This window comes from Corvus brachyrhynchos, unplaced genomic scaffold (genome assembly GCF_000691975.1).
Source record: "Corvus brachyrhynchos isolate BGI_N302 unplaced genomic scaffold, ASM69197v1 scaffold85, whole genome shotgun sequence".
Lineage (NCBI taxonomy): Eukaryota > Metazoa > Chordata > Aves > Passeriformes > Corvidae > Corvus > Corvus brachyrhynchos.
This window is the reverse complement of record NW_008238634.1, coordinates 856905-873173: the sequence shown is the minus strand read 5'-3', so window position 1 is coordinate 873173 and position 16269 is coordinate 856905. Positions and strand designations below refer to the sequence as shown.

Here is a 16269-nt window from a genome sequence, read left to right as displayed (position 1 = left end):
ATCCAGCTGGGATGGTGGGAGGTGTCCCTGCCCATGGAATGGGGTGAGAATGGGATGATCCTTAAGATCCTTCCATCCCAAACCATTCCATGATTCCATGATTCCCTAATTCTGGAGTTGCCACCCGCAGCACTGATTGATCTCCCAACCCTGGAACTGCTGCATTCCCTCTCCCATCTCCAGGTTTTCCCTACCCCCAGCAGCCACGGGGACCAGGAACATTCCATTTCCCACTCATGGATGTTGTAACATTGAGCGAGATCCCAAATCCTCGCCGTGATCCCGCTTTTCCATGGGCTCTGTTTGTCCCTGGCAGGTGGCTGGTGGGACACGAGGAGAACAAGCAGAAGACGGATGTCCACTACAGATCCATGGGAGGAGAAGGGAATTTCAACTGGAGATTCGTCTTCCCCTTCGATTATCTCCCAGCAGAGCAGATGTGCCACGTGGCCAAGAAGGTGAGTTATCCTGGATGGAATTTCTGCATCCCCGTGGGAATTCTGGGCTGAAAGGGGAATTTTAGACCTTCACAAGCGGAGCCGTGCAAGGCTCGGCCTTTCCGTGGTTCTGACTGTGAAATGGTGGGAATTTTGTTCAAAAATCTGCATTTGGAAGAAAAACAGGGTTGGAATTAGAGGTGGGTTTTTTTGGAGAGACTCATCCCTATGGGAAAGGATCCTCCAGGCTGGAGCAGGAAAAATATTGGAAGAAGTGTCCGAGTGCTCTTGGACAACAGGGATCTTCCAAAGCTGGAGATGGCAATTCCATGGGGATGGTTTTGTGGGAACCTCTGTTTCCTAGCATGGAATAACGGACGTCGTGCCATGCAAAAACTTCCCAAAAAGGCTAAAAATTGGGAAAAGAAGGAGCTGCCTCCAAATTCCTGATGGGAACACGGGTTGGGATTTGCCACTGGAAGAAAAGCTTTGGATTCAAGGATTGGGAGTTGAAATGGATGGGATTTTTTTGGGTGGGATTTTGATCCCCTTGTTCCTCTGCCTGCTCCTGGTGTTCCTTGGATCAGTTCGTGCAGTGGGGTGTGGGAATTCCAGGACGGGAAGGAAACAGGAGTGGAGCTGGGCTGGGTGCATGGAATAATGCAGGGGAAAATTGGAGGGTGGAAATCATGGAAATAATGGGAATTAGGGAAAATGGGACGCCGAGCAATAGAGAAGGGAGAATTTAAATTTCCTTCACCTGGAGATTTAGAGGATTAAAAGGATTAAGAGGAATAATCCAATGGAAAATTCCCTGTCCCTGGCAAGGGGTGGAACTGGATCATCTTTAAGGTCCCTTCCAACCCAAACCATTCCATGATTCCGTCATTTTTTTGGCTCTTTGGGATCTGTGGACAATCCAGGCTTCCTGCAGCACCTCCCGGGAGGCTCAAAGTCCTTCATCCACTAATCCTGAGCCTTCATCCCTGGATTTTGGATATCAGAAGGAATTTTTCCATGGAAAAGATGGTCAGGCATTGGAAGTGCCCAGGGAGCTTTGGAGTGCCCATCCCTGGAGGTGTCCAAGGAATTCCTGGATGTGTCCCTCAGTGCCAAGGTGGGGATTGGGCACAGCTTGGACTTGGTGATCCTGGAGAATTTTCCAACCTCAGGGATTCCATAATCCCCTCAGGATCCCCAAAACCTCCTGGAATCCCCAAAACCCCCTGGAATCCCCAAAACCCCCTGGAATCCGCAAAACCCACCAGGATCCCCAAAACCCCCTGGAATCCGCAAAACCCACCAGGATCCCCAAAACCCACAGTGATCCCCAAAACCCACCAGGATGCCCATCCCATCTTATTTTCCATGGAACCAGCGCCTCGGCTGGGAAGATGCCAAACGAATCCCCCATCCCAGACAATTCCCAGCTTCCAAAGGCCTCCCTGGGCAGTTCCAATGATTGACAGAATCCAGCCGGGCCCATTTCACGCTTCATATCCAACAAATCCCAAGTACAGGGTGTACTACATCCAATTATCCCGCTTGGAAAAAGCCAAGACCCCGTCCATAAACCCCTTTAAGCAAATCCATCCCGCTGTGCCTATCTGGAATCTCTTCCCACCACATGGCTGCCGACGCTGGATCCGAAAATAAACACCTTGTAAAAGCTCTCCGTAAAGGCCGGAATAATGAAGGAAAAGCCGGGTGGAGCATTCCGGCTGCGGGAATTTTTTGATCTCGCCATGTGCTGTTTGAACTCCGGCTTCGTTCCTGCGGCCGTAAAAATCCCGGCTGGAAAGGCAGGCGCTGGAAGGTGGAATTTCAATCAAAAGTTGGGAGTGACTGTGGCGAATTGGGAGCTGCTCAAAACCACCTGTGCCCAACTGCGCCAGGAGGGAAGGAGTTTTCCAATGGTTTTCCTTTGTTTGTTCCACACCAGAGCTCCCGGCAGTGTGGCCAGGTGGATTAGGAATCACGGAATTATGGGATGGTTTGGCTGGGAAGGGAGCTGAAAGCTCATCCAGTTCTGTCCAGGGACACCTCCCACTATCCCAGGTGGATCCAAGCCCCAGGGTCCAGCCTGGCCTTGGGCATTCCCAGGGATCCAGGGGCAGCCCCAGCTGCTCTGGCAATTCCAGCCCAGCCCCTCCCCACCCTCCCAGCCAGCCATTCCTTCCCAACATCCCCGCCCAAGCTCCCCCTTTCCCACTGGGAAGCCATTCCCTGCCTCCTGGCCCTCCAGCCCTTGGCCCCAGTCCCTCTGCAGCTCTCCTGGAGCCCCTTTAGGCCCTGCAAGGGGCTCGCAGCTCTCCCTGGCTCCTTCCCTTCTCCAGGGCAACATTCCCAGCTCTCCCAGCCTTTCCTCACAGCAGAGCTACTCCATCCTTCTGATCATCCTGGTGCCTCTGGATCGCTCCAACAGCTCCATGTCCTTCCTGGGCTGGGAATTCCAGAGCTGGATGCAGCTCTGCAGGTCTCAACGTGTCATCCCAACCCAGACTGTGAATACTCTCCCAAAAAACCAAGGATGCCCCTGGATAAGGGGGTGTCCGTGATATTTCGGTCTGACGGTAACACCTGGGGTCGTTGGGAGCCTAGGAATCCAGGGAAACCCAGGGAAAACCAGAAAACCCAGGGAATCCCAGATGCTGCTCTTATTCCCACTTTTCTGAACCTTCCAACTACTTCTGGATGTTTTTCCAGAACTTTCCTGGTTGGATTAATGTTATAAAGATTTTTCTTTTCCTTCTGAGAGTGGAATTTCCCCCAGTCTGAGGTTCTAAAATATATCCATGGAAAAGAAATATTCCCATCTTTGGGACAGCTCTTCTGAAAACATGGAAATGCTTTTCTAATGCTTTTCTCAGCATTCCTTTGGAATTCCCAACTTTGTTCCCGCTTTTTTTGGTGCCAACTTTCTCTCCCAGCCCTGGACAAGCCAAGCCATGTTGGCTGCATGGGAAGAGCAGACAGCTTTTTGAATCCTGCAGGAAAACAGTTTCTGGGATGGAAAAGGAGGAAATCGTGGAATCTTTTAGGTTGGAAAAGCCCTCTAAGACCACCAGCTCTGCCAAGGCCACTGCTGACCGTGTCCCCAAGTGCCACATCCAGAGGGCTTTTACATCATTCCAGGGATGGGCATTCCATTGTTTCCCTGGGCAGCCTGTGTGTGGTTGGACAACCCTTTCCATGAAGGAATTTCCCCTAAATTCCAGCCTAAACTGGAAGTTTAAACTTTGGATTCCCAGTCTGTTGTTGGATGGGTCATGGGCCAACCAGGACAATCCAAGGTCACCTGGATGTGGATCCCGTTTTCCCAGGCACCCACTCAGGGAGGAGCTCAGCTCCCACATCCTGCAGGTGTCACGGGGTGGAAAATTCATGGAGTTGATTTTGGAATGTTCAGCTCCCCGTGCCAATTCCAGCAGCAGCTGGATGTGGCTGGCAAATCTGGATCTGGGAAGTTTTTTAGGGCAGGAAAGGATTGGCATGGAATGTCGGAGCAAACGGCTTTTCCATGAATGCTGTGTCCAATTCTGGGATTTTCATGGACATGGAGGGACTGGAGCGTGTCCAGGGAAGGCAATGGAGCTGGAAAGGGCTGGAGCACCTGGAAAAGCTGAGGGAGCTGGGCAAGGGGCTCATCCCAGAGAAAAGAGGGATAGGGGGAACCCCACCCGATTGTGGCTCTGAACAACTCCCTGGAAGGTTGGAGCCGGATGGGATTTGGGATCTGATCCCAGAGAACAACAGGAAAAGAGGGAATGGCCTCAAGCTGTGCCAGGGGAGGGTCAGGTTGGACACCAGCAGGAATTGCCCTGGGAGGTTCGGATTCCCAGCCTTGGAGGTGCCCAGAAAATTCCTGGAAGTGGCAGGAATTTCCTCATGGAAAAGGCGCTCAGGCCTTGGAATTGCCCAGGGAGCTTTGGAGTGCCCATCCCTGGAGGTATCCAAGGAATTCCTGGATGTGGCTGGCACTCAGCACCAAGGTGGGGATCGGGCACAGCTTGGACTCGCTGATCCTGGAGGATTTTCCAACCTCAGGGATTCTGGAGTATCCAAGGAGTGTTCCTGCATGTCCAGGACTCCCAAATTCCTTCAGGATGAGACTGAAATGGGGCTTTTTGGGAACAAACCCCCTCTCCTTCCCAAAAATCATGTTTGCTCCTTTGTATTCCGGAGCACATTCACAATCCAGGAGAAATGCAGCCCTGCCAACACTTTCCCGGGAATCAGAGCCGACCTTTTCCCTGTCTTCCCTGCTGCTTTATCCACAAAAATCCATAAAATATTCCTGAGCCTCCCCTCTCTCCCCCCTTCTCCTGAAAAACAAACCCCAAACAATAATTTCAGCCCTTTTTCCCCACGGCTTGGACAAGGCTGGGATATAAATTTCATGCTCCGTGTTGTTTTTATAGGGAATGTTCGGGGCTCGATTTAATCATAGGAGCGAATTTCACGCTGCCTTGAAAGGGACCCATAAACTTCGCTCGGCATCAAATTCCCCCTTCCAAGTTCCCAATTCCTTTTCCTGCCTTTCCAGCGGAGCTCTGGGTGTCCCCGGCTTGACAGCGCTCGGAGCAGGGAGGTTTTGTCTCCGGCCAAATGATATTTTATGGTGTTTTTCCATAAAAAAAACCGGGAAAGCTGGCGAGATGGAGCATTGAATTCCCACCTGGAAAGGGTTGAGCCCCACCTGAGTTATCCCTGGAATGGTGGGATGTTGTTCTGAGGGATTGGGATGCAGAGGGTGCGGGGAACATCCAGTAGCCAAGGTTTTGTTCCCTTTTTCCTTGGACATTGCAGTGGGAAGGAGGGAAGGTGGGATCCTGAAGTCTGCTGGGTTTGCCAGCAGTTCCATGGAATCGTGGAATGGTTTGGAATGGGAGGGACCTCAAAGCCCATCCCGGTCCGCCCAGGGACACTTCCCACCATCCCAGCTGGATCCAAGCCCCAGTGTCCAGCCTGGCCTTGGGCACTGCCAGGGATCCAGGGGCAGCCCCAGCTGCTCTGGCAATTCCAGCCCAGCCCCTCCCCACCCTGCCAGCCAGGAATTCCTTGCCAACATCCCATCCAACCTTTCCTTCAGCTTCAGACATTTATCCCGAGGGACACTGATCCAGTTGGGATGGGTGGGAGATGATCCCAAGTGCAAGCAGCCCCTCCCCACCCTGCCAGCCAGCAATTCCTTCCCAACATCCCATCCAACCTTTCCTTCAGCTTCAGACATTTATCCCGAGGGACACTGATCCAGTTGGGATGGGTGGGAGATGATCCCAAGTGCAAGGTTTTCCTCAAGTTCGGCTCCGGGTGGATGGGATGGGGCAAAGAGAAATTCCAATGAATCCTTGGGAAGTTGCATCAACCCTGTCAGGAGAGTGGGATGTTCCCGGAGCATGGACACATCCATGGAATGTGGGAGTGATGGGATCAACCTCTGAGCCGGGGATTCACTTGGAAGAGGAGGCACCTGAAGGACATGGAGCTCGTGGAAGTTGCCTTTCCAAGGAATATTCCAACCGGGAAACAAGATGGTCTTGAAGGTCTCTTCCAGCCCAAACCAGTCCAGAATTCCATATATTTCCCCCTTTTCCAAGCCAAGCTTAGATGGGCACCTGGATTTCTCCAGGAAGGGACAATCCGAAGGAGCTCGTGGTGTTTTGATCACCTTGGACATGGATCTTCCACCACCTTGGAATTTTCCAGCCACTCCTGAGGTCATCCCAGCTTCCTTATCCATGGATCCATGGCTCCTGGATCCCTGTGGATCCCTTCTTTCCCCAGTTTCTGGGAGAGGGAAGAATCACCATCAACTCTTCCCCCTTTTTAAGCAGTTTTAATTCAAACCAGCTGAAAAAGCTGGGAAAAATCCCCCTGGATAAACATCCCCCTGGATAAACATCCATCCCAATCAACTGCAACCAGTGGAGGGGAGAGAGGGAACTTTCCATGGACTTCATTTGGGATTTCTGGATTATCCAATATCTCAAATGCATCCATAAAATGCTCCAATGCAAAATTCCTGGCACGTTTTCCCAAAGCTGGGCAGGGAACGGAGCGAAATTGAAACACAACCATCCAGGGGGATCTCTTAAAGTGAATCCAATGGGATTGAAGTGCCCACGGACTCCCAGCTGGAATATTTATGTTCTTATGGAATGTGACACATTCATCCCCCCCCTTTTTTAATTTAATATTGGATGAAATAATGAATCCGAGTCTTGCGGTGAATTTATGGAGCGATGGATGAATAACCCCGGAGTTTCCTGGTTTTAATTAAAATCCCGTCATTTCTGACACTTCCAGGACGAATTGCCACTGGGACACCCTTGGAGGGGTGTCAGGAATCCCGCTGGGATTTTCCTTCTCTTTGCTGGAGCCAGGAATAACAATCCCATCAATCCCTTGGCTTTATGTGGGATTTTGTCCTTCTCCTTTATCCTAATACTCCTTTTTCGGACAGCAGGAGGAGTTTTTCTATGGAAAGGGTGGTCAGGCTTTGGAAGTGCCCAGGGAGCTTTGGATTCCTCATCCCTGGAGGTGTCCAAGGAATTCCTGGACGTGGCACTCAGTGCCAAGGTGGGGATCGGTCCCAGGTTGGACTTGATGATCCCAGAGGCCTTTTTCAGCCTCAGGGATTCTGGGATTCTTCGTCCTAACTCCCAGGCATCCCAAAAATTGGTGTTAGATCCCTGTTGGAAAAAATTCCTGGTTTTAAGCATGGAAATAGCAACACTGCTGCCGCTTCCCAGGTGGTGGGTATTCCTTACTCTGGGGTGCAGGACAGATGGATGACTTGGGAATGTTGCCCTGGAGAAGGGAAGGAGCCAGGGAGAGCTGCGAGCCCCTTGCAGGGCCTAAAGGGGCTCCAGGAGAGCTGCAGAGGGACTGGGGCCAAGGGCTGGAGGGCCAGGAGGCAGGGAATGGCTTCCCAGTGGGAAAGGGGAGCTTGGGCTGGGATGTTGGGAAGGAATTGCTGGCTGGGAGGGTGGGGAGGGGCTGGGCTGGAATTGCCAGAGCAGCTGGGGCTGCCCCTGGATCCCTGGGAATGCCCAAGGCCAGGTTGGATGAGGCTTGGAGCACCCAGTATGATACCAGCAGATTTCCTGGGATTCCATGGAATCTTCCTTTCCATATCCATATTCCACGAATAAATTCAGGAGCTGCAGGTGGCCTGAAGGTGGGACTGGGATTTGCTGGGCTCAGGTTGTCCCACTGGCAGTGACAGACCTGGGAGCAGATTGGAGCCATGGTGGATCCAGAAGGGAAGGGATCTGTGGGAATTCTCTGCCAGAAGTCCTGACTGAAGTGTAAATCCGATATTTTTCCACGAATTAAGAGGAAGGTGAAGTTTGGCAGCGCTGGCACTCGATGTTCGTCGCTCTCTTCACCTTGGATTCACCATCCTTGGAATTGTGGGAATGTTATGGTGTCACTCCTAGGGATCCTGTTTGGGAGCGCCTTTTCCTAAATGGAATTAAATTAATTAAATAAAGTCAATTAAATGAATTTAAATCATTAAATTAAAGCATAAACTGTTGACAACACCTTCCAAAAGCATCTTGGTTTTCCCACTGATTCTCCATAGCCAAGAGTTTTCTGGAGCTTGTGGTCCTGCAGATCTAGAGCAGGACACTCCAGGAATTCCAGGATTTCCAGGAGATGGGAGGAGCCAGGCTCTGCCCAATTCTCCCGATGAATCTTTCATTTTCCCATGGTTTCTTTCCCGGTGTGATTTTAGGAACACTTCTGGAGCTTGGATAAGACGGAAAACAAGATCCCACCGCAGCTGATCCTCCAGATCTGGGACAACGACAAGTTCTCCTTCGATGACTATTTGGGTAAGTTGGGAATTTTAGGATGCATCCCAAAAAAAGGGGAAAATCACCGGCACAGGTTGTCCGGAGAAGCTGTGGATGTCCCATCCCTGGAAATGTCCAAGGCCAGGCTGGACATGACTTGGAGCAACCTGGGACAGTGGAAATTGGGAGTTTGGATTGAGATGGTTGGGGTGGCCCAAGCTCCATGGGATCAGGGAAGATTCCATGTTTTAAGGGTTGTCCCACTGAGATGTCTCACCTGGAATGTTCTTCCTTTGCAGGATCCATCCAGATGGATCTCAACAGGATGCCCAAGCCTGCCAAGACAGCAGAGAAGTGTTCCTTGGAACTCGTGGATGATTCCCTGTCCCTGGGCCGCTCCGTGTCCCTCTTCGAGCAGAAAACCGTCAAGGGCTGGTGGCCCTGTGTGGCCGAGCAGGACCAGAAGAAGATCCTGGCGGTAAAGTGGCCTCTCCATGTTTTTCCTTGGATCCTTCACTCCAATTCCCATCCCTGAAACTGTCCAAGGCCAGGTTGGATGAGGACTGGAGCACTCTGGGATAGCAGAAGGTGCCCATGGCGTGAGGTGGGACTGGATGGGCTTTAAATCCCTTCCCAAGCCAAACCATTCCAGAATTCCCTGAAAGCTTTGAGGAGATCCAAGCCAGGGCAAGAAATTCCATTTCCAACTTGAGATTTTGTGGATCCAGCTGGACCATCCGTGGCTGGCTGGGATTTTCCAGCACCATGCCAAGGAATGAGCGATTTTGTGGGATTTTCACCGGGGTTTTTGGAATGCGTCATCAAAATCACAACTATTGCCAATGATTCTGTGTCCCAAGCACCAGGAGAAAATTCCAGCTGTCCCAGTGATGGCTTTAAAGGTGTCTGGGCTCCTGTTCCAGGTTTTGGTGACTGTTCCATCCAGGTGAAGGAATCCAGCCAGGAACTGGGTCATTCAACCAAAAAATCCTGAGCTGGTTCCAGGGAAATCAGGAATCAGGGAATCAGGAAAGTCTGGATGTGGCATCAATGATGATCAGTCACAACTTGGGCTTGATCCCAGAGGTTTTTCCAACCTCAGTGATCCTGGGATTCTGTGGTTGCCCAAATTTGGGTGTCACTGACACTTGGGATTTCCTGGAGTATATCCAGTGCCAGGTAAGGGATTTCTGGAATCCTGGGATCCTCGTGGTCATTGTTGGGAGTGGTTTGGTTGTGCTCAAAGGATATTTTCTCTCTCCAATCCCTATTTCCCATCCCATGTCCATTCCTCAATCCCTATTTTTCAGCCCACACTCATTCCACCTTTTATTTTAGGACAATAAATCAGTTTTTGTTTAACCCATCCAGGGCAAACTGGAGATGACTTTGGAAATTGTGGCAGAACAGGAGCATGAGGAGCGTCCGGCCGGGATGGGACGGGATGAGCCAAACATGAACCCCAGGCTGGAGGATCCCAAGTAAGAACATCCCGAATGGAAAAGCAACCACCAGGGCATGGAGTTCATGGGAATTCTGGGTTTCCAGTTGGGGAGAACTGGGCTGAACTGGCTTTGCACCTGGGTAGAATCCAGTCTGAACTGGTGAGGACTGGGAGGGAGGGCTGGAGGACCAATCCTGCGGAATTGGGAAGTTGGTCTGGAGCACCAATCCACTGGGATTGAGAGGCTGGACTGGAGCACCAATCCACTGGGACTGGGAGGTTGGTCTGGACCATGAATCCACTGGGATTGGGAGGCTGGACTGGATCATGAATCCAGTGGGATTGGGAAGCTGGTCTGGACCATGAATCCAGTGGGGATTGGGAGGTTGGTCTGGATCATGAATCCAGTGGGATTGGGAGGCTGGTCTGGAGCACCAATCCACTGGGATTGGGAGGTTGGTCTGGACCATGAATCCAGTGGAACTGGGAGGCTGGACTGGACTATGCATCCATTGGGATTGGGAGATTGGTCTGGACCATGAATCCAGTGGGATTGGGAGGTTGGTCTGGAGCACCAATCCAGTTGCTCTGGGAGACCGGTCTGGACCACCAAGGAGGACATTGGTGGGATGTATCCAGCAGGATGGAAGAGCTGAGACCTTCCAAGGGGATTGGGAGGCTGGTCTGGACCATGAATCCAGTGGAACTGGGAGGCTGGACTGGACTATGCATCCATTGGGATTGGGAGATTGGTCTGGACCATGAATCCAGTGGGATTGGGAAGCTGGTCTGGACCATGAATCCAGTGGGGATTGGGAGGCTGGTCTGGACCATGAATCCAGTGGAACTGGGAGGCTGGACTGGACTATGCATCCATTGGGATTGGGAGATTGGTCTGGACCATGAATCCAGTGGGATTGGGAGGTTGGTCTGGACCATGAATCCAGTGGGACTGGTCTGGACCACCAAGGAGAACACTGGTGGGACATACCTGGAAGGATGGAGGAACTGACACATTCCAGGGAATTGGGAAACTGTTCTGGACCACAAATCCAGTGGGACTGGGAGGCTGGACTGGACCATGAATCCAGTGGGACTGGAGCACGAAGGAGGACATTGGTGGGACATGCAGAGGGAGGGAGGAGCTGAGACAATCCAGTGAGATTGGGAGGCTGGTCCGGACCACCAAGGTGGATGGGATTGAGAATCCGGGAGGATGAAATCCTGGGATCACCTCCCCTTTCCTTGGCTCCAGGCGCCCCGAGACCTCTTTCCTGTGGTTCACGTCCCCGTACAAGACCCTGAAGTTCATCCTGTGGCGCCGCTACAAGTGGGTGCTGATCCTGGCCATCCTCCTCTTCATCCTGCTGCTTTTCCTGGGAATCTTCGTCTACGCCTTCCCGGTACGGAGCGGGTGGGAGAGGACAGGGATTGGCCGAGGTCTGAGGGGTGATGGATGCAGGGGGATGAAAAATCCCGTGCTGAGGGACACAATGGGTTAAAAAGGGACTTTTTTTGGGATTTGGGATCCTCATGAGAAAGACGTGGAGATGCTGGAGCATGTCCAGGGATGGGAATGGAGTTGGGAAGGGGCTGGAGCACCAGGAGTGGCTGAGGGAGCTGGGAAAGGGGCTCATCCTGGAGAAAAGTGGGATCGGGGGGACCTTCTGGCTCTCCACAATTCCCTGAAAGGTTGGAGCTGGATGGGAGTTGGGATCTGCCCCCAGGGAAGAACAGGCAAGAGGGAACGGCCTCAAGCTGTTCCAAGGGAATTTTAGGTTGGATATTAAGGAAAATTCCTCATGGAAAGGGATGTCCAACCCTGGAGCAGTGGTGGAGTCCCCATCCATGGAATTATTCCAAAAACATCTGGATGTGACACTTGAGGACATGGATAATGATGAGCAAGGGTTGGTGCTCTTTTCCAACCTCAACAATTCCGCGTTATCAGGAATGGTGGAGATCCCAAAAAACCACGGGAAGGTCATTCCTGGGGTATCCTCAGCAACACAAAGCGCTGGCACTGGAACAGATCCCGAGGCTTTCTGGGATGCTGAGGGAAAAATCAGGGATGGAGCTGCCGGTTGGATTTGTCCTCAGAATAAATGAGGATGGGGCAGGGCTGGAGTGGTGCTGGGCCTGTGGAAAGCTCTGCATTCCAAAAAAATCCTGGCACTGCTTCGGGAATGCTCCAGGACCCCTTTCCAAAGGGGCAGAACAGGCAATGTCCCGGATTTCGTGGGATCATGGAAAAAGGAGCTGTAGGGATACATGGCCAGGGATTGGGTGGTGAATCCATGAGATTTGTGGGAAGCAGGGAACAGGGAAGGAGCAGCAGGATCCAGAGGAGAGGAGGAGGCTCCAGAAAATCAGGGAAAAGCTGGGAATGCTTCCCACTGGTTGGACACTGGGATGGTGCTGGTGGACGGCGCCAAATTTATTCCAAGGATTGGAAGAGATGGGAATTTCTCTTAAAAACTTTTGGGAAGAGCAACCAAAATCCAGGAATGACTCCCATCATTGTTGAATTCTGGGATGGGACCTTAAAGAGCATCCCTATGACCAGGAATTTTTACTGGGAAAAGGGAAAATCCAGTTTTTTCCTGTGTTTTGGGCTTTCTCCCGTTCTTTTTAGTGGGAATGTGGTTTTTAATTCCTTGTCCCTGCAGGTTGGGTTGGAAGCTTGGCCATCCCTGGATTCAGCTGTGTCCCGTATCCCTAAAAATGCATCAGCTTCCAATGATTCCCTCATTTTTCCAATGGTTCCCTCATTTTTCCAATCATTCCCTTATTTTACCAATGATTCCCGTGTTTTTCCAATGGCTCCAGTGTTTTTCCAGTGGTTCCCTCATTTTTTCCCAATCTTTCCTTTATTTTTCCAATGGTTCCCGTGTTTTTCCAATGGTTCCAGTGTTTTTCCAATGATTCCCATGTTTTTCCAATGATTCCCTCATTCTTCCAATGGTTCCCTTATTTTTCCAGTCATTCCCGTATTCTTCCAATGATTCCCTTATTTTTTCAATGATTCCTGTATTTTTCCAGTCATTCCCTTATTTTCCCAATGATTCCCTTATTTTTTCAATGATTGCCGTATTCTTCCAATGATTCCCTTATTTTCCCAATGATTCCCATATTTTTCCAGTGGTTCCGTTATTTTTCCAATGATTCCTGTATTTTTCCAGTCATTCCTTTATTCTTCCAATGATTCCCTGATTTTTCCAATGATTCCCGTATTTTTCCAGTCATTCCCTTATTCTTCCAATGATTCCCTTATTTTCCCAATGATTCCCATATTTTCCCAGTGGTTCCCTTATTTTTCCAATGGTTCCCTTATTTTTCCAGTCATTCCCTTATTCTTCCAAGGATTCCCTTATTTTTCCAGTGATTCCCATATTTTTCCATCTTTCCAGAACTACGCTGCTATGAAACTGGTGAAACCTTTCAACTGAAGCTGCTCCCCTGCCTGCCTGGGAATTTTGGGAAGGAATTGTGGCTCTGGAAGCGGAGAAGGAACAACCTCATCCAGGCCTCCAGCAGCTGCCAAAGACTCTGCTTCCCTGCTGTGGAATTCCGCCTGGGAAGCATCGCGTAACCAAAGCTTCCACCAAAATATTCCTGATTTTTCAGCCTTCCCAGTTTTTATTTGAGTTTTCCTGCTGCTCTGGTTGGTAAATCCCAAATTCCAGCACAAATCCAAGGAAAAGGGGGGGAAAGGATCTTTCCATCCCTGAGTTGGGAATGTGCAGAAGATCCTCAGGATTTGGGATTTGCTGCCCTGAGCAGCCAAAATCCCACGGATTCCAAGCACTTTTTGCTCTCTGATCCAGCCTCAGTTTCCCTTTCCCTGTATTATCCCATTTATATATTGGAAACCTATGGAAAATAAGTTGGAAAACTGAAATCCCTGAAATGGCACATTGCATTCCCAAAGCCAAAACCATGGGAATGGGAAAGGCTGTGGTGCAAAACCTGGGATTTGGAGTTGGTGCTCCGCAAAATCCCAACTCCTCCTGGATTTTGAGGCCTTTGCATTCCCGCTCATGGAATTTTGGATCCGGTTTTTCCTTGGAGCTGCTCCACAATCCCACATGTCTCCTATTCCAAGTGGGAGAGGAATCCCAGGAGGAGGTGGGCTTTGATTTCCTCTTCTCCCACTGCCTGCAACTCCCCAGCCACATTTTTGGGAATTCTTGGTCTTTTCAGTATCAGTGTTTGCAGAATCCCAGAATCCCTGAGGTTGGAAAAGACCTTTGGGATCAGCGAGTCCAAGCTGTGCCCGATCCCCACCTTGGCACTGAGGGACACATCCAGGAATTCCTTGGACACCTCCAGGGATGGGCACTCCAAAGCTCCCTGAGCACTTCCAAGGCCTGAGCGCCCTTTCCATGAGGAAATTCTTGTGTGCTGATGTCCAACCAGAACCTCTCCTGGGATGACCTGAGTCCATTCCCTCTTTTCCTGTTTTTCCCTGGGAGCAAATCCCAGCTCCCACCTGGCTCCAAATTTTCAGGGAATTGTGCAGAGCCAGAAGGTCCTCCCTGATCCCGCTTTTCTCCAGGCTGAGCCTCCCACTAATATTCCTTTAGAATCAGTCATTTTTCCTTGTATTCCCAAAGATTCTTAAGGAAAACATCCCAACTTGGACTCGCCGCTGCCGGGCGTTAATGGAGCGGAAAACCTGTCCCGGGATGGGATCTGTTTTCCAAACAAATCCATGAGCCACAACCTGCTCAGCCTCCCATGGATCCAATGGGAATGCTGGGACATTCCCTCTGTTTGCTGTTCCCTCCTCCTGTCCTTGGAGCGGGATGATCCCGTGGGATGCAGCATTTGGGGTCTTGTGACCTTGGCAGGGTTGGACTTGAGCTCAGAGGTCTTTCCCACACTGGATGGTTCCATAATTCCATGATTCCCAGGCTTTTCCAGCTCTGGGAGGATGTTGATCCGCACAGCCTTGAATTCTCATCCCGCAAAGAATCAGCTCCCATTTTTCCACTGCAAAAATCCTGTTGAGATCCAGCTGCTCCGGCACCTTTGCTGATTTGGGATCTTCCCGTCTGTCCTTCAGCAGGCTGAGACTTATCCTTGTTTCCTTGTTTTCCTTGGAGCTGTGGCTGCTCCGAATGAGCAAGGAGCTGGGAAAAGTGATCCCAAGGGACAAACTGTGCTCCTGGCCCGCTTCAGCCGGGATTTTAAGCCTGTTCTTAAAAAATAGGGAAAACCAGCCAAATTGCTTTGTTGGATTGGGATGTAATCCATGGGGGATTAAATCCCGGGATACTCATTGTAACAGCTCCTGGATTGCACAAGCCAATCCTTCTCCATGTTTTTCCACTCGGAAAAAGCGTGGATTTGGGATTTATAGGGATTTATAACCCCATGCCTGCTGCTGAACTTTGGCTGATCCATGGCCCTTTCCCAAAAGTCGGAGCGGAGGAATCGGCTCTAGATTTGCACATCCCAGGGCGGAGGTTTCATTTTCCATCGTTAAATGCTTTGTTATCCTTCAGTTTTTCCCTAAAAGCTTCCCAACCTCATTCCGACCTCCATCCCTGTTTATAGCCACGATCAAACCACTGGGATTCGCTCCAATTTTCCAGATGTTTTATTATCCTGGAGTATTTGAGGAGCCCAGGACAAAAGTTGCTTCCGTTTGGCCCTTGCTGGGATTGGGAGTTTGGATTTGATGGGAATGTTGGTCCCAGCACCTTTCCCACCAGGCTCCAGCTGTGCCAGAGGGAATCTGGACATTCCCTGAGTGCTCTCCTGGGATCCACAGTGGGAATGCAGGTCCAACACCTCTTGGATTTGTAGGGACTCTGGGATTTCCCACCCTGGTGTCATTCCCCATGATCCTGACTTAGGTCCCAACCAAAATCTTGGAGTCAAGAGCCCCAAATGGATGCACGATCCATGTTGGAATGCCAAACATGGAATGGTCATCCCCCATCCCATTGGGAGCACCGCTGGCTATCCCAGGAATCAAAATCCATCCATGGGTTACCTTTGGAATGTCTAAGGCCAGGTTGGAGAACAATTGGAGCCACCTGGGATAGTGGAAGGTGTCCCTGCCTGGAATGGGATGGGCTTGAAGCTCTGGGATTCACTCCAGAGACACTTCCAGTGGGAAATCCTATTTTATTCCTAGCATTCCCCTGGCAAACCTGGGTCAGCAGGGATAGGAGAGGAGGATCCAGGGCATCCAATTCCATAAGGACAGGGATTTCCATAAGGAAATCCATGCTCCCAGTCCAGTTTTCATGCCAAGAGGATTCTGTGGGATTCCAATGGGTAAATTCAGGTTGGAGCATCTGGAAAAACCAACTCCATCCCATTTCTTTTCCCTGAACATCCCCCCCCCAGCCACATCCAGCTCCGGTTGTGGCTCCTCCAAATCCAGGCAGGAGCTGTACAAAGAATTCCCTGTGGCTTCCGGTTGTCCAGGGAATTGGCTGGAATTTGTTCAGGTTCACCCGTGCCTGCCTTATCCGCAATAATGCCCAAAGCACTGTGACTCCCAATGAAATGCTCTGAAACCTTCCCGTTCCCGGTGTTTTCATTGTGGGGATGGAATTGCGCCTCC

General features: G+C 50.8%; 1 protein-coding gene across 1 annotated transcript in view; it reads left to right on the top strand.

Annotated features, from left to right (window-relative positions):
- Window positions 1–13613, top strand: part of DYSF (dysferlin) — a 74526-nt gene extending 60913 nt beyond the window's left edge. The window contains exons 53-58 of the mRNA XM_017737380.1: window positions 317–458; window positions 8182–8281; window positions 8542–8720; window positions 9614–9723; window positions 10942–11089; window positions 13097–13613. Coding sequence (XP_017592869.1) covers window positions 317–458; window positions 8182–8281; window positions 8542–8720; window positions 9614–9723; window positions 10942–11089; window positions 13097–13135 — 718 coding nt within the window. The 3' untranslated portion in view covers window positions 13136–13613. The remainder of the gene's footprint in view (window positions 1–316; window positions 459–8181; window positions 8282–8541; window positions 8721–9613; window positions 9724–10941; window positions 11090–13096) is intronic.
- The last annotated feature ends 2656 nt before the right edge of the window (window positions 13614–16269 follow it).